Here is a 23,732-nt window from a genome sequence, read left to right as displayed (position 1 = left end):
CGATGACCTACCTACTGAACCAAACCAGCTAGGGCACTAGATGATTTATATATACACACACATATACATACATCATATCAATTCCTTTAAAACATGAGATTGCTCCATTGCCATAAAACTTGGGAATTCCCAGCTTTCTACACTAGCATGCCCTGGGAGGAAACACCAACATGCTTAAGAAGTCCCACGTCCTGCTCTGGAAGTCTCTGGGCCTTTTCAGGAAACAGAGTTCTCCTCTGTTACTGTGACAGGTTTAGAAAATGTTCCCAAATTCCTTGATATTCCTCACTCCAAGTGGAAGAGCGTAATTCCTCTCCCTTGGATGTGGTGACTGGCTTCTAATGAACAGAGTAAAGCCAGAATGAAGGGGTGTGACATTGGTCGTAAAGCCACTGTGGCTTCCTTCTCTTTTTTTTTTTTTTTTTTAAGGAAAACAGCCTATTGGAAATATAGATAGTTGACTGGTAAAATTTTTATTTATTTATTTTATTGATATCTACAGAGAGAGAAGGAGGACAGAGAGAGAGAGAGAGATCTATTTGTTGTTCCACTTATTTATGCATTCATTCATTGATTCTTATATGTTTGTATGTATGTCCCTGACTGGGGATCGAACCCGCAACCTTGGCATTTGGGACAATGCTCTAACCAACTGAGCTACTCGGCCAAGGCTTTTTTTTTTTATTTTCTTTTCCTTTTTAACAGCTTTAATGAGTTATAATTCATATACCATATGGCTCACCCATTTAAAGTATAGAATTAGACGGTTTTAGTATATTCACAGAATTGTGCATCCATCACCACAATTACTTTTAGAACATTTTCACTACACCAAAAGTCCTCTCCATCTGCTTCTATTTTGGGGGAGAGTTTGTGAAGGATTGATGTTAATTCTTTGAATGTTGTTTTAAAAATATTTTTATTGATTTTTTTAGAGAGAGAGAGGAAGGGAGAGAGAAAGAGAAACATCGATGTGAGAGTGGAACATCCACCAGCTGCCTCGGCTGCCTCCTGAGAGCCCCCCACCAGGGATAGAGCCCAGGGCAAGTGCCCTGAGGGGGAATTGAATCAGCAACCTTTTGGTGCATAGGGTGATGCCCAGCCAACTGAGCCACACAGGCTAGGATTTTAAATGTTTTTATTTATTTATTTAGGCAATTTTATTTTATTTTTTTAAAATATGTTTTTATTGATTTTAGAGAGAGAAAGGGAGAGGGAGAGAAACAACCTCCCAAAAGCCCCCTATTGGAGATCGAGCCCACAACCCTGGCATGTGCCCTGACCCAGAATGGAACTGGCAACCTTTCCTTGCAATGGGTCAATGTTCCACTAACTGAGCCACACTGGCCAGGGCTAAATCTTTAAATGTTTTTAGAAGCCACCAATGAAGTCATTCATCTGGGCCTGGGCTTTTCTTTGTGGGAAGTTTTAAAATGACTAATTCAGCCTGGCCAGTGTGACTCAGTGGTTGAGCGTCAACCCATGCACCAAGAGGTCATAGGTTCGATTCCCAGTCGGCACATACTAGGGTTGCCAGCTAGATCCCCAGCAGGGGGCCTGCAGGAGCAGCTAATCCATGTTGATGTTTCTCTCTCAGATGTTTCTATATCTCTCTCCCTCTCCCTTTTTCTCTCTCTAAAAAAAAAAAAAAAAAATCAATAAAAACATTTAAAATTATTAATTCAATCTCTTGTTATAGGTCTATTCAGATTTTCTATTTCTTGAGTCAGTTTTGGTAGCTTGTCTTTTTAGGAATTTTTTCATTTCATCTAAGTTATTTAATTTGTTGGCACACCATTGTTCATAATATTCACTTATAATCTCTTTTCTTTCCTATGAGATAGGCAATAATGTCCCATTTTTCATTCATGATTTTAATAATTTGAATTTTCTTTATCTTTAAGAAATGTTTTTGGGTCAATTTACCTAAAGGTTTGTCAATTTTATTGATCCTTTGAAAGAACCAAAGTTTTGTTAATTTTCTCTATGTCATTAATTTCTATTCTTATCTTTATCATTTCCTCCCTTCTACTTTCTTTAGTTTACTTTGTTCTTTTTCTAGTGTCTTATTATGTAAATTTTTAAGTTATAGATTTGAGATCTTTCTTTTTTAATATAAGTTTTAGAGCTGTAACTTTCCCTCTGAGCGCTGTGTGGCTGTACCCCATGTTTTCGTACGCACGCTGCGTCTCCGTTTTGTTCACTTCAAAGTAGTTTCTAGTTTTCCTTGTGATTCGTTCTTTGAGTCACTGGTCACCTCGGAGTGTGTGGTTTAATTTTCACATATTTGTGAGTTTCTCAAACTTCTTTCTGTTACTGATTTCTGGCTTCATTCCACTGTGGTCAGCTAACATGCTTTGCATGATTTCAATCCTTTCAAATGTACGGAGTCTTGTTTTATGGCTCAGATATGGTCTATCCTGGAGAAGGTTCTACGTGTGTTTGAGAAGAATATGGACTCTGCTATTATTGGCAGTTTTCTTCTCGCTCTGCTCTGTCACTCATGTGGGGGGAAGATAGCTGTCATGTTTGAGGACACTCAAGCAGCCCTAAGGACGGGTCCCTATGGTGAGAAACTGAGTCCTCCAGCCCACAGCCATTTAAGTGAATAGGCCGTTTTGGAACTACTTCCTCCAGCCCCACTCAGGCCTTCAGAGGACTGCAGCCCCAGCTGACATCTTTTCTTCAACCTTAGGAAAGACCCTGATCCAGAGTCACCCAACCCAACCACTCCTGAAATCCTGACCCACAGAAACTCTGGGAGATAGTAAATATTTGTCATTTTAAGCCACTAAGTGTGGGGGTAATTTGTGACACAGCATTAGATAACTAATACAATTACCCATTAGTCCGCTGGCTTTCAGGAGAACAGGTCTTGAAGCACAGTTGAACATTAGGCAGAAGTTTTATCTTTTCTGAGGGGAAAAAAATGAAAACCTAGATTAATGATTCTTTTCTTGTTGAAGCTGCTAGAGCCAATGCACACACCTTGTAATGATGACCTCAAGGCCTTGAGCATAATGAAAACTAGGTAGAATGATGCTGATTTGGGGAGTCATTGGGAAGCCCCAAACTACCTACGCCTGGTAAAATAAGCTCTTTGAGATCCTCAGAGTCAGTCTGCAGCCCTTGTCATAAAAAAGATGGGGAATCAACCAGATATCAAAGATGACCCACCCTTGACCACGCCAAAGGCACGCCACAGCATCCACTTCCTTTTTAAACTGAACAGTGGCTTTTTCTTGGAAATCTCCTTTTTTGTTTTAGGCAGAAATCAAGTTTCTTTTGGTTGTTTTATACAACTTGGATTCATTTCTGTATTTTATGAGATGTGGCTCTTAATATTTACATGAATTAATATGAGACACAATGCTTTCTAAAGACTGGTTTTATATTCTGTTTATGTGAAGAGAACCCATTTTAGTTGACACATTATTTGCAAAACTTTACATGTGTGTGTGCATGTGCACACACATTAGTACATTCTTCCAGGTGGCGTATATTTTTTCATCAGATTCTCAAAAGAGACTACAATCAGTAAAAAGTTAACACCTCTTAGAACAGAAGAAAGAGAAAATTGTAGTTTGTAAGGATGGGACAGACTGAGGTGTATTTTCAGGTCCAGAAGAAGCCAGTAGAGAGGACAGATAGAAGACTCAGGAAAGGCAGGAAGGTCAGGGCACAAAGCTCCCAGACAGTGTCTATCCCCTGAGGTGTTTGGACTTTGGGCTGGCAGAGACCAAGATCCCACAGGTGTGTTGAACCCCTCCTCTGCCCCCCATCCCTGTCTGTACCTGGATCCTCCTGCTGGGTCGCACTGGGAAGCCGCTCCCGCTGTCTCAGGGCCTCCAGGCCCACCAGATCAGGCATGTGGCAGTGGCCGCGCATCACAGTCACCTGCTCGCCCTGGGTGATGGCCCGGCTGCGGCAGCCCAGCCGGGCCTGGTCCCGGCACATCCAGTACACTTTCTCACCAGCAGCCTTCTCCTTCCTGTAGAGGAAGGACTCGTGCACCAGGAACCTCCCTCCAAGGGAAGTCCTCAGGAACTCCAGAGGCTGGAGGGTTCCTGGAAGGAACATAATGCTGTGAGTAGGGTGCCTGGGCCAGGCCTTGGAAGCAGGGGAAGGAGCCTGCGTGCCAGATGGAGGCTGTTTCCTTTTTCCCACCAGCCTTCTCTAACCAGGAAACTGTCATCCTGGTCCCTGCGCTCTACCCCGGGGACTGAAGCTAAGGTCCCTGGGGACTAAAGCTCAGGTCACCAGCCCAGGGCCTATAGCCCTGGCACCTTCGAGTAGAGACTGTCTCTAAGGGCTCTGGGGGGGTTGGCTCTGCAGCCATCCAAACCCTGAGTTTCTTGCAGGCCTCTCCTGATGGCTTGGACTCCACACTTGCTGGCAAGTCCCCCAGGGTGGGGGCTGAGCTGAGCTGAGCTGGGACATTCCGGGAGGCCCATGGCTGGTCTGAACCATGAACACCAGAGGCCTCCCAGCTCCTTGTGCACCCTCCCTTTGGCCAGCTGACAAACCAATCAACTCTCTCTTGAGACTTTTAAGAACCTTAACTGAACGGTCATGCAATATTGAGGTTGGGGTTGCCAAAGAGAACTGGGGTAAAGGGGTGGCGGGGGGAAGGGAGAGAGGAGACAGAGGAAAACACACGAGAGGCCCAGAGAGGAGACAAAGGGTCCCCAAGGTCCAGGCACACCCCCTTTTCTCCAGTGGTCTGAGTGGGTTTCTCCCACTGACAGCCCAACCCAGACTGGGCCCAGCACCATGAGTGGGGAACCCAGGTGTAGCCTCTGCCCTCGGGGAATTCACAGCCCAGGCAGACAGACTGATGCGCATGGCTGGACCCCACTGGACATGGGTCATGGATAGAAGATCCTAGCAGGTAGCCTCCAGCCTGTGTTTTGGGGTTGGTCCCAGGGGCTGCCAGGCCAGCAGGGAGACCAGGACCCAGTGCCTGCCCACACCTGAACCTTCCCTCTGGGCTGGGCTGGGGAACTGCTCGCGCTGCCTCAGGGCCTCCAGGCCCCCCAGGTCCGGTGGGTGGCAGTGCCTGCGCATTACCATCACCCGCTGGCCCTGGGTGATGGCCCGGCTCCGGCAGCCCATGCGGGCCTGGTCCCGGCACGTCCAATACACCTTCTCGCCAGCAGCCTTCTCCCGCCTGTACAGGAAGGACTCGTGCACCAGGAAGCTGCCCCCCAGAGGGGTCCTCAGGAACTCAGGGCCTCCTGGGGAGAAACGGGGGAAGCAGTCAGGGCAGGGAAAGCCTGGAGCCCAGGACACAGACAACCACCCCACCAGCTTCAAAGCCCCAGCCTAGCCTCAGCTCCTAGGGGCCCCTTTCCAGAGCCTGGCAGGGAGGGGAGATGAGACTGGTGAGGTGGAGGCACCTGAAGGCAGAAGGCCGGCCCCCCATCTCATGGTACCTACAGGAAAGGGGCATCTTTGCTACATCCCCTGGCTTGTCCAAGGTGCCTGCAATGGGGTGCACACCAGGCCATGTGGTCCCTGCTGAGCTGGAGGAGTAAGTGGACAGCCCCTCTGGGGGACAAATAAGGAGCAGTAACATAGGCTCATGTGTGGTGCCTTCTGTGAGCACACACAGCCGACTCCCTGGGAGCCAGGCTGCGTGGGGATTGACCCGAGGGCAGCAGGAGAGGGCAAGCAATATTGGGGGCCATGTCTTAGATGTACTGAAAGGGAGGTGGCTGAACCCTTCTCCCCAAAGGACTCCCTTCCCTCCGTCCAGGCACAGGGACCACACAGAGGAGCTAGAGACAGAATGGGGAGTCTGTCTCCACAGCAGAGAACAGTGGAAGCCAGGGCGGGTGAGAATGCCCTGGAGAGGGTGGGGGTGTCTGGATGTGGAATGGAGCTAGGTGACCTCAGGGCACGCTTCTGTTCCTCTGGCACCCAATGAAAATGTCTCCTGAGGAATGAAGGCACAGGGCACCAGGAGAGAAATTTGGAGGGAGCAGGAAAGGACTGCAGAGCAGAGATGCTGATAAAATGGTGTAGAGGCTGGGGGTGGTGGGGGTGGGGATAGAGGCATGTGGTCACAGACTTGGCAAACCAGCCTGTTGGGGAAGCCACCAACAAGTCCAGGGGCCAAGTCTGGGAGGCCTGAGATCCCTCTGAAGGTGGGGTCCAGGGCAGTGCTACACAGGGGGCCTGGATATGGGCTGTTTGTATGAAGAGCAATGATATAAGGGTGTCCGTGCCTGGGCAGAAGAATCTTTGGGGGGGGGAAGGACACGGAAGCCTGCATCTGGAACGTGATACTGCTCACTCATTTTCCATGCCCAAGTCCCAGAATGCGGGCAGCCGCTCTTAGACCACTGTGAGAAGTTCCTCCTGTGGACACTGACCCATCACTTGCATAGGATCAGTCCTCAGAGAGCTTTGGGTCATTCAAGAACAGAGACCATACAACCAAGGAAGGATTTATAACCCGGAGCTCCTCAAACAGCCACGCTCTCCATCACGACAATTTCAGACACCCATGGTCTCAACAGTGTGGCCTCCAGGGATTCTTGCTAGGGTAGTGACTAGAGGAGGGACTTCAAAAGACAAGAGGGTAAACCAAGCAAGAGAAAGAGAGATCTAGAGATGAGGGTCCAGCTGGGAGGCCCCAAGGAAATGGGGAGGCAGGGCCCCAGTCAGACTGAAGTAAAAAGTCTGGAGCTGTCCGCTGCTGGGTGAGAAAGGGATGTGTGAGGAAGAGGAGCGATGGGCACGCAGAACACTAGGTGGACAGATAAAGTGGCTGCTTTTCTGCCCAGAAAACAAAGAGCTGTGTGAGGAGGAAACAACTGCAATGTATTCCCAGCTCAGATTTATATAATAAAGCAAAACCAAAAAACTGCAATAACTGCATTGAAAGGGTGGGGGCAGAGGGTAACGGATGAGCCCCCCCTTCTTACAAATACTTTCATTGGAAATCAACAAGAGATTCAAAAAGCTGTTGATAGCGGTAGAAGGATGTTTCAAGAAATAGGGTAAAAAAGAAAGAAAGATATAGGGTAGCCCTGGCTTGTGTGGCTCAGTTGACTGGGTGTCATCCTGCGCATGAAAGGTGGCCAGTTCGATTCCCAGTGGGGGGTGTACAGGAGGCAGCCTGTCCATGTTTCCCTCTCACATCAATGTTTCTCTCCCTCTCTCCCCGCTTTTCTCTCTCTCTCTAAAAAAAAAAATCAATTAAGAAATAGGGTAACCCTGGCCAGTGTGGCTCAGTTGGTTGGAGCGTTGTCCAGTACACCAAGGGGCGGCAGGTTTGATTCCCAGTCAGGGCACATGCCCAGATTGCAGGTTTGATCCCCACTTAGGGAGTGTGTGGGAAGCAGCCAACTGATGCTTGATTGATATTTCTCTCTCACATCGTTGTTTCTCTCTAACTCTCTCCCTTCCTCTCTCTCTAAAAATCAATAAAAAATAAAATAAAATATAAGAAACAAGAGAAGGAACTCAGAATGATTATTTGGGGTGGGAACCGGGGGTGAGGATAGGGCGGGGATGCCATGTGCCTTGTAGCTTCGTCTCCAGAGACACAGAAGTTACATGGAAATGGAATAAAAAGAGAGTCAGAAAGAAATACAATTGGAAATCCCAAGTTTGAGAGAACTTTAGGGCCAAAAAGGCCCCAAAGGTGACCCAGATGACTCAGAAAATTATACAACTGGTAACCTCTGCAGGAGAGGCAGGTGTCTCTCAGACATGAGTGAAGAGCTGGGTAGGGAGGGAGGGCTGGGTGAAGTTGCTCTTCTTAGCAAGGTGAGGACAGGAACATTTATATTATTTACGTTATTGTGACTGCCAGAGGCCAAACACCAGGCCCTGTGGGGCTGACCAAGTGGACAAAGATGAAAAGAGAGGGGCTGTGACCCTTGTCAGAGGCTCCATTAGGGCGCATGCTAGGTTATTTCTGGGGAAGAGCTGGAGGAGAGAAGTAGTGGATTAATTACATGAAAATACCACCTTCTATCCTTTCATCACTCGGTCTTCAGGACGCGCTTGTTACTAGGTACTGTGTTATCCACTCACACTGTAAAAATGAGCAACTGACCTGTGCAATTAGCTTCCTCTATAAATCCTATAAGTTCTTAAGAAAAAAAGGAGGGGGAAGAGAAAAGGGGGCCTGGGTTGATCACATGCCGTAGAGATTTGGGGGCAGCTCAGGCTGGTCTGAGCAGGAGCGTGAGGACTGCCACCTGAGTGGGGCTAGGGACTGCCCAGAATCCCCCCAGGTCCTGCTGGGAACTGTGGTGAGATGGTGGTCGAGGAGTGGAGGCGAGGAAAGAGGAAGGCGAGGGGAGGGGGCTGTAACTCCTTCCAGAGTGCTCCGGGTGGGGAAAGAGAGGGTGCTTGCAGAGAGACATCGGGGTCAAGGAGGGAAGGCTGGCTGGCTGGTCTCCTGCCTGTCCTGGGGTCTGCTCCCCATCTGTCTTACCTGAACCCCCTCTCTGGGCTGCACCAGGGCGTTTCTCCCGCTGCCTCAGGGCCTCCAGGCCCACCAGGTCCGGTGGGTGGCAGTGGCCTCGCATGACTGTCACCCGCTGGCCCTGGGTGATGGCCCGGCTCCGGCAGCCCATGCGGGCCTGGTCCCGGCACGTCCAATACACCTTCTCGCCAGCAGCCTTCTCCCGCCTGTACAGGAAGGACTCGTGCACCAGGAAGCTGCCCCCCAGAGGGGTCCTCAGGAACTCAGGGCCTCCTGGGGAGCAAGGGGGTAGGTGGTCAGCAAAGGATGGGCCAGGCCTGATGCCACCCCCTCCCGCCTCCCAGGCCCTCAGGAAGTAAGACTTGAGGGGGCCCTAGCTCTGGCCAGCGGGTATGGAGGACTCACCCAGGCCCCTTTCCTGGTCCTCCGCGGGAGGCTCCTGCAGGGCCTGGGGCTTCGTGCGCTTTCTGGGATGGGGCCTGGTGAGGGTCAGGGTGCCAGGCCCCCTGCGGTAGAGCAGGCTGTCCACGCCTTGGAGCAGCTTATCCACTTGGCCCCCAGGGCCACCTGGCTTGGCCTGAAGCCTCTCCAAGGCCTTCTCCTGCTGCCGCCGGGCCTGCAGGCCCTCCACGTCGGGCGGATGGCAGTGGCCACGCATCACAGTCACTCGCTGGCCCTGGGTGATGGCCCGGCTGCGGCAGCCACGCAGTACGTGGTCCCGGCATGTCCAGTAGACCTTGTCCCCCACAGCCTTCTCTCGCTTGTACAGGAAGGACTTGTGCACCAGGAAGCTGCCTCCATAACAGGTCCTCAGGAACTCGAAGGGCGGGCGCTCTCCTGGAGGAGGAGCTGGCGGTCACACTGGCTGGAGGGCGGGGGTGGCAGTGCTGCCCATGGAGTGTGTGGCCCGTGTGCTGGGTCCAAATGCATCCCACTGACCCCCCACCCAGCGACCCAAGGGGGAGTTGCAGCTCCTCTTCTGGTGGTCAGAGGGGCGGCCACGTCCAAGATCATACACCCGGAGGGGCCAAGCTGGCTCTGACGCCATGGCCGATGCACTCAGTCACTCCAGGCCATACTTTTCCTTAGGGTTTGTTTGAAAATTTTATCTAATTTTTGAGTAATACTTGCACATGCCATAAAATACAAATGGTACCAAAAGATACACAATGTAAAATAAGACCCTCTCCCTCGACCTGCTTCAGGCACCCAGAACAGCAGTTGTCTTAAATCCTTGGATCCTTGAATCCTTTCCAGGTCAGAAGGCATCCAACCTTTGGGACCAAGCCCATCCCCCAGTTATGGGCAATAAAAACTGCACAAAAATCCTGTCTACAAGTTACTCAGTGCCACCACACGCTGGGCCAGTGCTGAGCCCTTCCCACATGTCAAACACCTAATCTCCCTGACATTTAGGCTATGACCCATCTTAGGACAAAGCTCCCAAAACTGCAGAAATTCAGCAAACATTCTGAGGCTACCCAGCTACATGAGGTGTGGCTGGAACTTGAACCTGGGATCCATAGCTCAAAATTCTCCTACCAGGGTGGCCTTCCCAAACTGCACGGGTTGCCAGAATCCCATGGAGCCCATTAAAACTCATGCTTTTGCCCTGGCTGCTGTGGCTCAGTGAGCGTTGGCCCAAGGACCGAAGGGTCGTGGGTTCGATTTCCAGTCAAGGGCACGTACCTGGGTTGCAGGTTTGATCAGGCTCGTGGAGAGGGGGCGTGCGCAGGAGGCAACCAATCGATGTGTCTCTCACTTCAGTGTTTCTCTCTCTCTCTTTCTCCCCCTCCTCCCTCCTTTCCACTTTAAAAAAATAAATGGAAAAAATATCCTCCGGTGAGGATTGAAAAATAAACAAAACAAAAAATGCTTCTCTGCTCCATACCAGACTCTGCTGCGTCAGAAAATTCCAGAAGGACCTGGGACCTCCTGGTTCAGGAGCTGTAGTTCTATCCCATGGGCTTAATGACTGCTGGGACACGTTGATATTTTTTAAAGTTGTTTTAACTTTGAGCACATTTTATAAAATGTGTAGAACCCCACATATCTATTTGGGCATAAGAAAGGGCCCACGGGTTCATGCCTGTCCCAGAGTGGAACTGGGGTGGGGAAGACTCACCAAACATCAGTATCCGGCGTTTCTTGGGGGGCAAGCTCAGCACTGACAGGGATCGTAGCCCCCCGCTCTCCTCTGGGGCCGGCTTGCTCAGCAGCAGCCCAGGGGCAGGCTCTGGCTCCTCAGGGCACAGCCACGGGCCTACCCCCTTGAGTGGCTCCTCCACCTGGCTTCCGAGGACCTCAGGACCCCCCACGCCTTCCAGCAGGGCTGGGCTGCGCAGTTTCTGTTTCCGGCGCCGCGCCTCCAGGCCCTCCTCATCAGGGGAGTGACAGTGGCCCCGCATCACTGTGGCCCGCGGGCCTCGGGTGATGGCCCGGCCCCGGCAGCCCAGCTCGGTGTGCTCTCGGCATTTCCAGTACACTTTGTCCCCCACAGCCTTCTCCTGCTTGTACAGGAAGGACTCGAGCACCAGGAGGCGGCCCCCAAACGGGGTCCTCAGGAACTCCAGGGGCTTGGGAGCTGCTAAGGACAAGGAGAGGGCCCGGTTAGCTGACATGGAGCAAACATGAGGCCAGGGACATGGACGGGAGGGATGGGGGGCGGGGGGTGGACAGGGCTGATGGGCTGATAATCATACCAGCCTGGGACAGGTTCAAAATCAGGGACAAGTAGGCTTGGCTTGGAGAGGGAATAGGACAGCCAAAGTCACTCCACTGGAAAGGGGGGTACACGGGGCCCGAGCAGAGCATTCAGGGTCAGCGGCAGCAGGCCCGGAACTCACCTGTGTCTGGCTTGCTGCATTTCTGCACAAGGGTCTGGGGGCTTGGCTGGACTGGCCCTCCCTGCTCCTCTGCTGGCAGGATCTGGAGGGTTCTGGCCAGGGTGTCAGGGCCAGACATCTCCAGGGATATGACACAGTGCACTCCATTGGGCAGGGAGCCCACGCCATCCCTGTTCTCAGTGGAGGCCGTTAGCAGGACCAGATTGGAGAATTCCTTGGGCTTTGTGGGGGCTGTGGGGACGACATCTGTGCCAGTCTCAGGGGACTCAGGGGACGGCTCCTGGCCGGCCTTCACACTCTCGCCCTCCTGCTCGCTGGGCTCAGGCAGGGGCATTCCGGGATCAATGGCCTGTCCCGCAGGGCACACTCAGGCCCCCGTAGATGGATTTACCCTCCTCCTCCCTGGCAAGGAACCTGGCAGTCCAGGGGCTCTGCCCTAAGGGAGGAGGCAAACCCCCATCAGTGGAGACGCCTGGGGCTCAGGAGAACCAATCTAGGGTGCAGGTCAGGCAGGGCACCCGGATGGGCAAGGACCTGAATGGAGCTAGAGTAACCCAGGCAGGTGCTACTGCTTGGCTAGTTCCTCTCTTGGCAGCAGTGAGCATTGTCACCTTCCCCTTCCAAACTTCACTTTCTCCATGTGTAAAATGTGCCAAAACAAGGCTCTTGGCTGGGGGTGAAGTGGGTGGGGGACTTTTGGGGCAATAAGATACTGGCAATGTGAGTTACTATAAATTGAGGTCCACAGGGCAAAGTGTTTCACAGGTTTTTCCATTTAACCTTCCAGCCTCATGTTATGAAAGTCCACCATTCTTACTGACCCAGTTTACAGAGGAGGACACTGAGGCATGCCAGGGTGACCAACACAGCCATGAAGAGGCAGAGCTGGGAGACTAGCTGAAGAAGATCAGGAGCCCACCCCACATGGCACCTGGTGTACCTTGTCCAGGATAACAGTCACTGGTGTTCCTGAGCACCAAGCATCTGAGACAAGCATGAAGAACATGAGCTCAGGCCATTGACTCTCCCAGAATTCCCAGGGCCCTTTCCCCCTGACACTCTGCAGACCACAGAGTTCCTGGCCCTGGGAGGCTTGACTCTCTGGACTCACAACTAGATACTAGATCCTGCCCCCACCCCAGGCAGGAGGCCTGGGGCCACCCAGAGCTCAGGAGGTGCCAGGGCCCCATGAAGACAGCAACCTTGTGCTTGAGCTGGTGCTGGTGCTGGTGCTGCCTCGGCTGAGCAGGGACAGGGCTGTGGAGTTGTCCAGAGAATCCGTGGTCACTGAGGGCTCTCTGGCTTCTCGCCTGGAGAAGCAGAAAGAATGGACTATGGGGTATCCTGGAGACCTGAGCCTAGGGGAATCAGTGTGGGGGGATATTTCTGTCTTCTTGGGGCCTGGGTGGTGGGTAGATTGTGGGTCTTTCCCATCTCTCAGTAATAGTCCAGAAACAAGACTGCTGCCTCCCCTCCCATTTCGGTTCCCCACTGTGAGCTGTCACCCCCATCCCAGGTTCTGCGGGCCCAGTTCCTCCTGGTTTCCCGATACTATTGGTAAGTTCCTTGGGCTGGTGCCCATATTTAGCTCCCCAAGGCCTGATCAACCCAAGCGAGGGGCTCCAGGGTCTGCGCATCCCCAACAGCGTCCCCCAAAGTCCCTGCCCTACTCCTGGTCCAGAGGGGTGTGACCCAGGGAAATAAAACCTCCACGTACCCTGATATCTGGTAGGAATTCCCCCCCCCACCTCCCCCGAGTCATCCCCCTCGCCCAGACTAGCCAATCTCTGGTTCTCCCGTGGGGTCCTTTTCCACCCTGCACGTCCTGCCCCACGAGGAGACCTGGTGGGGCGGGGACTTGCGGGGGACACTGCCTGGCAGCAGCAAGACACTGCCAGGAATCTCCCCAGGCAGAGCTGCTCTGGGCAGGAAAGGGTGACAGCTGAGGCCCCGCCTGTAGGCCGCTGGCTTCCCGCGTTTGATTGGCCCCGGAGGGTAGTCCCCCCACCTCAGTCCGCCCCTCTGGCTAGCAGAGTGGGCCCTGGGGTCCCTGGACGAAAGGAAGTGGAGGGTCCCCAATGCCACCTCCTCCCCGTGCCCCGCGAGGATGAAAAAGCGCAGAGAAGCTGGCCCTCCCTTTCACAAAGCGCCTTTCGGATCACTCGGGCCACCTGAAGTGGTGCGCTCACTGTCCAGGCAGCATGCACATTCCTACAGGACCAGGCAGGCAGTCGGCCCCGCCCCGCAGCTGTTAGGAGTGGAGGCTGCAGGGATCCCCCCCCCCCCAACCGCCTCTGCCTCAGGCGATCAGACACCGAAGCCCAGCCTCCTCCAGATCAGCTGGGGTCCGCATGACCAGCCATGACCAACGGGGGTCAGCATGGCAAAGACCCCACATTCCTGTGGAACTGTACCCCGAGTCACGGAACCCTGAGTTAGGAGACACTGCAATCCTCTCAACTAAAATTGCTGTTTAAATTCAGGACCCTTGTGCCTCAAAGGAAATGGAAAACGCGGCACAATAAAGACCTGAATTATGGCCCAGCTGGGGTGGCTCAGTGGTTGAGAGTGGACTCATGAACCAGGAGGTCACATTCGATTTCCAGTGGGGTGGGGGGGTGCAGGAGGCAGCCCATCAATGATTCTCTCTCATCATCGATGATTCTATCTCTCCCTCCCTCTCCATTCCTCTCTCTGAAATCAATTTTAAATAAAAGAAAGAAAAAAAGACCCTGAATTATGGCTGACTACCATCTGTGGAGAGGCCTCAATGGACTAGAATTTAGATTTGATTGATAGCTCCCATTCTCAACCATTAAAGGGCCTTAAAGTATAGATTGTTTAATGACCATAAATTCTCCCATAAAATATGCAGGCCTCTTTGCACTGTGGTCTTGAATCTGGACTGGCCTCCAGCCCAGCTTGGTCACTTGCTGTGTGATTTGTTGTGTGGCAGGAGCACACTGTCCTTGCCCTGAGACTGATGGGGGAGGAAGCTGTATGAGGCCACACGCAGGGGACAGAGGCACTGACAGGCATGGAGGAAGACCATCTTGCACTGTTCAGCCTAGCAGATCCTCCAGCTGGGTGTAGCCACCTGAAGGTGCCTGAGAAAACCAGTAGAGGCACAGCCCAGCCACCCCATGAAACCCTGATCAATAATAAACTAATGTTATTTAGGCCAGTAAGATCTGAGATGATTTATTACACAGCTGCTCTTCGCAAGTGACTGAACCTCGTGAGTTTTGGCTTTTTGATGAATGGAATAATAATAGTTCTGAAATATCTAACATCAAAGTGCCTTTGAACTCCAGGTGCCATGCTACACAAATGTTAAATCCCTCAGACAATTGCATTTAAAGGGCTGGTAATCCAGTGAAAGGAACAAAAATATTAAGTATAAAGGACAGCAAGTGAGAATTACATACTGAAAAAGTCTGTAACATGAAATAAGCCAGTCAAAATAAGGATAAATATTGTATGATTCCACTTATATGATGTAGCTGGAGTGATCAAATTCACAGGGACAGAAAGTCAAATGGTGGCTTTTCCCATCCGCCATCTGCGGTGGAATCCCCGCCAAGATGCAAACTTCCGTGAGAACCCTCGCGGGGAAGACCATCACCCTCCAGGGCGAACCCCCAGATACAACTGAAAACGTAAAGGCCAAGATCCAGGACAAGGGAGGAATTCCTCCTGGTCAGCAGGGACTGACCTTAGCTGGCAAGCGACAGGAAGACGGACGCCCTTTGTCCGACTACAACGCTCAAAAGGAGCCCACTCTTCATCTTGAGCTGAGACCTCCTGGAGGCGCTAAGGGGAGGGAGCCTCACGCCCCTCCCAGGAAGGGGAGCGAGAGAAAGGTGAGGCTACTGTCCCCAGACACACGGCGGGCGGGTGACAGTGGCAGAAGCAGCCGCCTTTGTTGGGAGTCTCTATGGCCAGCCGCTTTGACGGACATTATTGTGGCAAATGCCACCTGACTTGTTGCATCAACAAACCAGAAGACAAAATAATTGTATATGGGTTAATTAAAGACATCAACTAAAAAAGTCAAATGCTGGCTGACAGAGGAGGGGGGAGGGGAGTTGTGTAACGGATACCGGATGATGTTTGACGTGATGAAAAGATGGACGGTGCAGATGCTTGCACAACAGTGTAAATGTACTTAATGCCACTGGACTGTCACTTAAAAATGATTGAAGTTGTAACTTTTTGTGTATATTTTACCATACGTGCAAAAAAAAAAAATCTGTAACAAACTATATGTAGTAATGCCCCATTTACCTAACATCTGATTAACTGAAGGTATCCCTCCAGGATTCAGAAATTTACAATTTTATGTTCCACAATTTATCCATTTGGGATAGATATCTTCATATGCTCTTATCACTCCTCACTTTCTGGATAAAGAGGGCATGCATACTTTATCCTGATTTGGAAAATGAAGTGTCTCCATCCCGTTCCCTTGGTACATCTCCCTTCCTCCCAGGTGGCCCTTTCTCTAGCATTCACGTCCTGCTCTTTCTGGTCGCCAAATCTTTGTGCCTCTGCTGGTTCTTTGCATTTGGAACATCAAGGTTTTTAGGTCTCCTGTATCCTAAAACAAAACCTAACAAAAACCCCTCCTTCCCTTAACTGTTTAATTTTGCAAGAACAGCACACACCCCTTCCTTTTCACCCTGGCCATCTGGCAGCTGCCCGTTAACCCTGCAGACACCACTCTCCTCTTGGGCCACCATGCAGGCAGGATCAGCACCGGCTCAGTCAGTCCATAAACCATGTTTTCCCTCTGAAACACTTGCTCATGCCTTTATGTGGTCTATCTGTACAATGGAATTTATTCGGCAATAAAGGAATAAAGTTCTGACACGTATTACAATGTGGGTGAACCTTGAAAACATGATGCTCAGTGAAAAAGAAAAAAAAACAGACACAAAAGGTCACATATTGTGTGATTCATTCACATGAAATGTCCAGAAAAGGCAAATCCATAGAGACAAAAAGCAGATTAGTGGTTTCATAGAACTGGGAGGGGGTATAGGGGGTGATGCTAAGGAGTATGGGGTTTTCTTTTGGGGATAGTAAAAATGTAAAATTGATTGTGGTGATAGTTGGATGTCTCTGTGAATACACTGAAAACATTGAATTACACACTTTAGATGGGGGAATTGTATGGTATTTAAATCATATCTCAACAAAACTGTTTAAAAATTCTTATAGGTATGACTCAGGTCCCCAGGATCACTTGGATAAAAACCGGTTTTCTATACCATAAACAGGCTTTTCACTCTTGGCCTTGGTTTCCTCATCAAAGGAGAAGGGTAGCATGAATTATGTATTGATATAGTTTGTAAGTTGCTAATATATGAACAAAATACTAGTAAATCACCCATAATCCTGCTACTCGAATGCATAGCTATTTCCATTTTTGTATTTGTACCTTTAACACTGTATCTTCTGTTGCACACACATTGTGTTCAACATGTTGTTTGCTATTTTATTCCACGTTAGACAGGGAAGCCCCACCTGCAGACCAGATGAAGTCCCGCGGCACTATGTAACCGAGGCCCCTAACAGTTAGGAAAACACAAATCTAAATCCTTAACAGCAATATTCTAGAAGACCACAAGATGGCAATGTTGCTCCTTAAAAATGAACGTACACATTCTTGGTAAAAATTAACTGGAAGGGTCTGGCTGGGTGTGGTATGACCCAGGTAATCAAGGTTCAATTCCTGGTCAGGGCACATGCCCGGGTTGAGGGCTCCATCCCCAGTGGGGGACGTGCAGGAGACAGCTGATCAATGACTCTCATCACTGATGTTCCTGTCTCTCTCCCTCTCCCAAATTAATAAAAATATTTTTTAAAAAAATAAAAAATTAAATGGGTGGCACAATGTTTCCAAAACAAGAATTTGGGAGTTTAAACCAGTTACAAAAATAATTCAAGAAGAATTCCCAAAATGTTTGTATTTACAAAACTTATTAGGAAGCAGAATCCAATTTACAAGTTCAGCAAAGATGATTTTTTCTAAGCTAAGGTTTTTGATGTTTTTTTAAAAAAAAGACCATAGTATTACTTGGATAATGGCATTACATCTAGCCTTCAATCCACTTTTCTTCTATCTCTTCTTGACTCTGGTCATGTTTTTTATTTATTGACTAATTTTATTTTATTTACTCATGACTTTAAAAAAACCTTAAATAACTAGAAAGAAATATCTCAAAATGTTAAAAGTAGTAAGAATAGTGACTTAATTTTTCCTTACATTTCTTTTGTGTTTTTTCCAAAATTGTTTACAATGTACATGAGCTCTTTTTATGATGGGAAAATAGTAAACGGTAATTTTTTCTTTAACTCAGTAACTCACAGAAAAAGCAAGGAACATTCCTATGTGACATGATGTCACACAAGAAAATAAAGAGTAATATAAACAATAGAACAGAGAAATGAATAAAAACAAAGTACTGTTGTGGGACTTGCATAGCCTCAAAGATATTTCCCCTGGGATATTTATTAACTATATAGGGAAAGATAGGAACTTGACAGTGAAGAAATCCTGTAGACACCCCCTAAAGTGAGCAAGGTCAACTTCACCAGTAAAGACACACTAATTCAATGACCTCCTTGATAAAAAGCACTGAGAAGGACACAACATCATCTCTGTGATAGTCCTGCCCAAAACATGCAGCCCTGTTTCAATCAGACAAGCCATATGGAGGGACAGTCTACAAAACAACTGACCAGGACACTTCAAAACTGTCAAGGTCATTGAGGACAAGGAAAGGCTGAGGACCTGTCAAAGACTGGAGGAGACTAAAGGAGACACAACTAAAGGCAACATGGGATCCTGGAACAGAAAAAGGATGCTAGGTGAAGAGCTGGTGAAATCTGAGTAGGTCAACAGTTTAGGTTAATAGTATTATACTGATGTTGATTTCCTGGATTTGATCACTGTACAATGTTTGGTAAGATGCTGACATTCAGGGAGACTGGATGATGGGCATATGGGAATTCTTTGTACTATTTTTGTAATTTTTTAAGTCTAAAATTAACTAAAAATAAAAAGTTTTTGAAAACCCAGGTTTCAAACTTACAGACACAATGAAAGTTGCCAGAGAAAATAAGTGACTCAGAGACTTCCTGGGCGGAAGGGATGAAGAAAGAGCGCGCCGGGATGAAAGGGGTGCCAGTTACAGAGGAAACGTGCACCCGGCTGCAGCCAGGCCTTCAGGGTAAGCCGTCAGCTGCACTGATGAGTCCCTACAGGTCAGCCATTCTGTGGTTTAGCATAGTGGCTTCCAGCTGGACTGGCCAATGGGAGGTACAGTGGAAGGCTGGAGGGCAGAGCAAGGAGCATGTCCCCACAGTTGCCTGCCTGGCACGGCCCTGCTCCAGCTTTGCAGGGCTCCCCACCTGTCCCGGATCCCTGGCCTGGCTGTGGTGGCAGCATCTAGCCACTGCTCATCTCTGGGGTGCTCACCATTCTTGTTTGGCTTCTCGGCTCTTCCACCACCAGGCAGAGCCATGAAATTCCCAGTTGAAATCTTACAGTCGTTTCTGTTTTCCCAGTTGGATTCTGACTGATACATCCTTCAAGAGTCTAAAGGACTGTGATTATAACATTTAATATTTACCAAATAGCAGCTATGTGCCTGGCACTAAGCTAAAGGACTTTGTATGCGTTATTTCATATTACCTTCCAAGTAGCCTCATCCATTAAAGTCTACTGTTCTTTGATATTACAGAGAAGGGATGCAAGGCTTAATTTTAGGTACTTGAGACCAACAGCCAGGTCAACAAAGGAAAGACCAGAGTCAGCATTCAAACCTCTTGGGTCTGCCTTCAGGGCCTAAACTCTTAAAATAAGTTAAAATAGTTCTTACCATAGGTATCAATGTAGTGGGTTAAGACTGGTGGTGATTTGCCCCACAGGCAACATTTGGTACGTTTGGAGACATCCTTGGTTGTTACAACTGGGGCAAAGGGCATGCTACCAGCATCTAATGGGTAGGGGCCAAGAAGGTTACTTTTACTCATCCCACAGTGCTCAGGGCAGCCTCTTCAGCCCACCCACCTCAAAGAAGGTTCTGGTCTAAAATGCCAACTGTGACAGGATTGAGAAACCCTGCTTAAGACCAGTTTTAAAAAATGAATAGGCCCTGGCCGGCTATCTCAGTTGGTTTGATCGCCAGGGTTGCGGGTTTGATCCCCAGTCAGGGCACATACAAGAAATGATGAATGACCCCTGGGCTGGTGTCGCTCAGTTGGTTGGGCACTGTCTCATGCACTGAAAGGTTGCCAGTCCGATTCCCCATCAGGGCACATGCCTGAGTTGCGGGCTCCATCCCCGGTAGGAGGCGTGCAGGAGGCAGCGATGTTCCTTCTCACATCGCTTGCTCTCTCTCTCTCTCTCTCTCCCCCACCTTTCCTTTCTAAAAATCAATAAAAATACTTTAAAAAATTTGTTTTTGTTGTTAATCCTTACCCAAGGATATTTTTTCCATTGACTTTTTTAGACAGAGTGAAAAGGAGGGAGGGAAAAAGAGAAACATTGATATGAGAGACACAAATATATTGGTTGCTTCCCGCACTATAGTCCTGACTGAACTGGGGATTGAACCTGCAACCCAGGCACATGCCCCTGACCTGGAATCAAACCCACGACCCTTAGATGCCCAGGACGACACTCCAACCACTGAGCCACACTGGCCAGAACAACAACAAAAAGAACCAATGAATGCATAAATAAATGGGTGGAGCAACAAAGAAATGTTTTTGTCTCTGAAATCAATCAGTTAAGAAAATTAAATAGAATAGAAAGAGAGCATCCACATAATGAAGCTAAGTATAGTTTTCATAAAAACTTATTTTAATTATTTGTATGTGTACTTCTTATCTCCATAAGAATTACTGGGGACACTTGATAAAAAGGCAGGTGCCGCCCTGGCTGGTGTGGCTCAGTTGGTTGGAGCATCGTCCCATGCACTGAAAGGTCTTGGGTTTGATTCCTGGTCAGGGGCACATACCTAGGTTGCAGGCTCAATACCAGATAGGGGTGGGAGACAACTGATAGATGTTTCTCTCTCTCTCTTTCCCCCTTCCTCTCTCTAAAAAAACCAAAAAAATAAAAATACAGGTACCTAGATATCACCTCCAAAATTCTGAAGAGGGATTCAAGAATCTGGATTTTTAACAAGAATCTGGATTTTTAAAAGTACTAACAGACCATGGACTGTGCTTTGAGACATACTGGACATAGATGCCTTTGAGAAATAAGTGGCCCACAGCTAAGTGATCAAGTTAAGACCTGAGTTTTTCTTTGTGCCAGGCACCACATGAAATGTTTAACATATATTATCTCATTTAAATCTGTCAAACTGCCCTAGCTGGTTTGGCTCAGTGATTAGAGCATCAGGCCTTGGACCAAAGGGTCCTGGGTTCGATTTCAACCAAGGGCATGTACTCTGGTTGCAGGCTTGGCCCTGGTGGGGGCTCCAGCGGGAGGCAACCACTCGATATTTCTCTTTCACATCAATGTTTCTCTCTCTCTCTCCTCCCCTTACACTCTCTCTGAAAAAGCAATGGAAAAATATCCTTGGGTGAGAATGTAAAAAAATAAATAAATAAATCTGTCAGACTGTACAGATTTATGTGTCATTAATGTGTTAAATAAAATTATTAACATCTGTTTATTTTATATCAATGGGAGAGTCATGATTTTCAACATTTAAAAAATGATCCTTTAACAATTTAACAAGTTTCAGATACTTTGTGGTATTGTAGGGACCTCAAGAAGAGAGGAACTTGAGCAAATTTATAGGTAGTACAGGTAAAATCTGATGGAGAGAGCTTCCTGGGCATGGCTTCTATACCTCAGGAGAGCAAGTACCAGGCTTTTAAAAATTCAATCTGAGATTCCTTATGAAGACTTCTAGCAAAGTAAACTCAAGAAAGCCTATATGGTAAATTAACACACTTACTGCCCCTAGGCAAATAATCAGGCCAAATCTAATGAGACCAGCCTTATTTCATGATCAAAAATATCTTTCATTGAGATTATGAGACTGTATGAAAAATTTGTTCTTCAATGAAAACTATGCATTGGGAACTACAACCAAGATTGCTCTACCCAGCAAAGCTATCATTTAGAACTGAAGGTCAGATAAAGAGTTTCTCAGACAAGGAAAAGCTAAAGGAGTTCATCACCACCAGACCAGCACTACAGGAAATGTTGAAGGATCTTCTTTAAGAAGAAGCTAAAGAACAAAAGAATCTGACGAATAAATAGATCCAGAAACAATGATGCATGCAACAGACGATCATATTTCAGAGGGAAGAGGGAAGGGGGGTGGAGGGTGGGAAGAGATTAACCAAAGAAGTTATATGCACATATGCATAACCTATGGACACAGTTAATAACGGGGTGAAGGCCTGGGGAGGGGGTGGGAGCAAGGTGGAGGGGGTCAATTGGGGGGGGGAATGGGACACCTGTAATACTTTCAACAATAAAGATAAATTTTTTAAAAAATCACTCAACTCTACTGTTGGAATATGAAAGCAGCCATAGACAGTGTGCAAATAAAAGAGCATGGCTGTGTTCCAAAAAAACTTTATTTACCAAAAAAAAGAAAGAAAGAAAACTATGCATTGTCTAGAACACACCCTTCCAGGTTACACAAATCTAGCCTTTCAGTATCTTTGAGCTATTTTTACAACTCTGTACATTATAGGGACTGATGAGAACTAAGAGCTGATGATAATGCCAAATAATCTAGTCTACAGACAATAAATTCCCTCTCTCCATGTAAATAAATAGAGACATGTAGATGATTCTTCTGACTATGGAAGAAGCCAGTTTTGCCTCCATCTGCACATTCATTTCAATAGTCCTGATCTATAGCCTTCTAGAATCTTCTTTGGTTTCTCTCACAAACTGGTTATAAGATCTTACTTGTTCCTTGATTCATGAGTTGAGTTAAAGTTGTCACATATGTTCATTTTATTTCTGTATGAAATCATGAGTTTTATTTCCTTTGTTTTTGTCTAAGGCTCTGCTTTGCAGATTGCCCTGGTCATTGGTCCTATTATCTTTAGGTTCCAGTCAGCAATTTAAAAAATTACATCAGCTATACCAATCTCTACTGCATGTAATAAAAGTGAGTATTATCATAGAAAACTTTTATTTGGTACACATATGTATATTTAAATTTTTTACTTTGGATGATCATTGTTTTGAGGTAAACACTTGGGGCCTAGTGTGTTTATTTTGTAACATTAAATTTGTACTCAATAAAGATTTCTTGGGTGTCTCGAATGTTTTTAAGTCAGGCAGATGTAAATGGAAAGTTCAAGAACTTCACAGTTTATGGTTGGCCACTGTCGTATCCTCTCTCCCTTTCCCCCAAAACTGAGGTACAGAGCAATTTGAGGGCAGTAGTCAGGTTGCCTGCTCTGATAATGCTGTCCTGCTGGTGGTTACAAAGGACTCAGTGTAAACCCAACACCCAGGAGACACCCCTAAGTCCAAGCCCTAATCAGTAAGATCTTGAATGGCAGAGCCTGGCTCAGCAGCTGATGGTGGATTAGGAGAATTACCTTCATACAAGAGAGCGACAAACCACCATCCTCAAGTGCCAACACCCAGGTCCTTAGCGCTGGCTTGCTGGGTGGGAGACCTGGGGCAAATCCCATCAATTCTCTGAGCTGGTTTCACCTGGAAACAGGAAAAGTGGCAGATGAGATATTGTATGGGAAATTCTTCTATAAACTGTAACTCACCACACAACAATGAGGAATTCTTTGTCCAGGCCCCAACAGGGGTCCTGAAGAATAGACGGGGGAGGTCATGATGTTTGAAAAAGCTCGTGGATGAGCCCTGGCCAGGTAGCTCAGTGGGTTAGAGCATCATCCCAATAGGCCGAGGTTGCAGGTTTAATCCCAGGTAAGGGCATATACAAGAATCAACCAATGAATGTATATATAAGTGAAACAACAAGTCAATGTTTCTCTCTCTCCTTTCCTCTCTCTCAAGTCAATTTTTTAAAAAAGCTCCTGGATGATTCCAATTGCTGCCCCCCCCCACTGATGAGCTATGTGGGTTACAGGTGCACAGTGACTGGCCCAAGAACCCGTCTATGATTATATACACCACTCTCTGAGGGTGTACACAGGCATTATTCTCGGGAGAGCTTGACGGTGGCAGAGATAAAGATTAAGAACCGCTATTCTAAGGCAGGGCTTCTCAAACTCAGCCCCACTGGCATTTTGCACCAGATAACCCTCTGTTGTGGGGGCTGTCCTGTGCAATGAATGAAAGAATGAAAGATGTTTAGCAGCATCCACGGCCTCTGCCCGCTAGATGCCAGGAGCACTCCCCAAGTCCTGACAACCAGTACTGTGAATGTCCCCCGAGAACCACTGCTCTAAAACTTAAC

At 48.2% G+C, this 23,732-nt stretch overlaps 1 protein-coding gene across 5 annotated transcripts in view; it reads right to left on the bottom strand.

Annotated features, from left to right (window-relative positions):
• Positions 1-23,732, bottom strand: part of FLYWCH1 (FLYWCH-type zinc finger 1) — a 36,096-nt gene that overhangs the window by 1,661 nt on the left and 10,703 nt on the right. Inside the window, exons 2-10 of one of the 5 annotated variants that reach the window (XM_081131626.1) lie at positions 22,894-23,011; positions 12,233-12,602; positions 11,293-11,728; positions 10,572-11,033; positions 8,852-9,283; positions 8,456-8,719; positions 4,974-5,237; positions 3,795-4,067; positions 2,843-2,915 (exon numbers count right to left, since the gene is read on the bottom strand). In XM_081131626.1, coding sequence (XP_080987752.1) covers positions 2,843-2,915; positions 3,795-4,067; positions 4,974-5,237; positions 8,456-8,719; positions 8,852-9,283; positions 10,572-11,033; positions 11,293-11,626 — 2,102 coding nt within the window. In that variant the 5' untranslated portion in view covers positions 11,627-11,728; positions 12,233-12,602; positions 22,894-23,011. The remainder of the gene's footprint in view (positions 1-2,842; positions 2,916-3,794; positions 4,068-4,973; positions 5,238-8,455; positions 8,720-8,851; positions 9,284-10,571; positions 11,034-11,292; positions 11,729-12,232; positions 12,603-22,893; positions 23,012-23,732) is intronic. The other 4 variants (XM_081131627.1, XM_081131625.1, XM_081131629.1 and 1 more) reach the window with 4 other exon arrangements.

Source organism: Miniopterus schreibersii, assembly GCF_964146895.1.
Source record: "Miniopterus schreibersii genome assembly, chromosome: 3".
NCBI lineage: Eukaryota > Metazoa > Chordata > Mammalia > Chiroptera > Miniopteridae > Miniopterus > Miniopterus schreibersii.
This window is presented reverse-complemented; position numbering and strand designations above follow the sequence as displayed.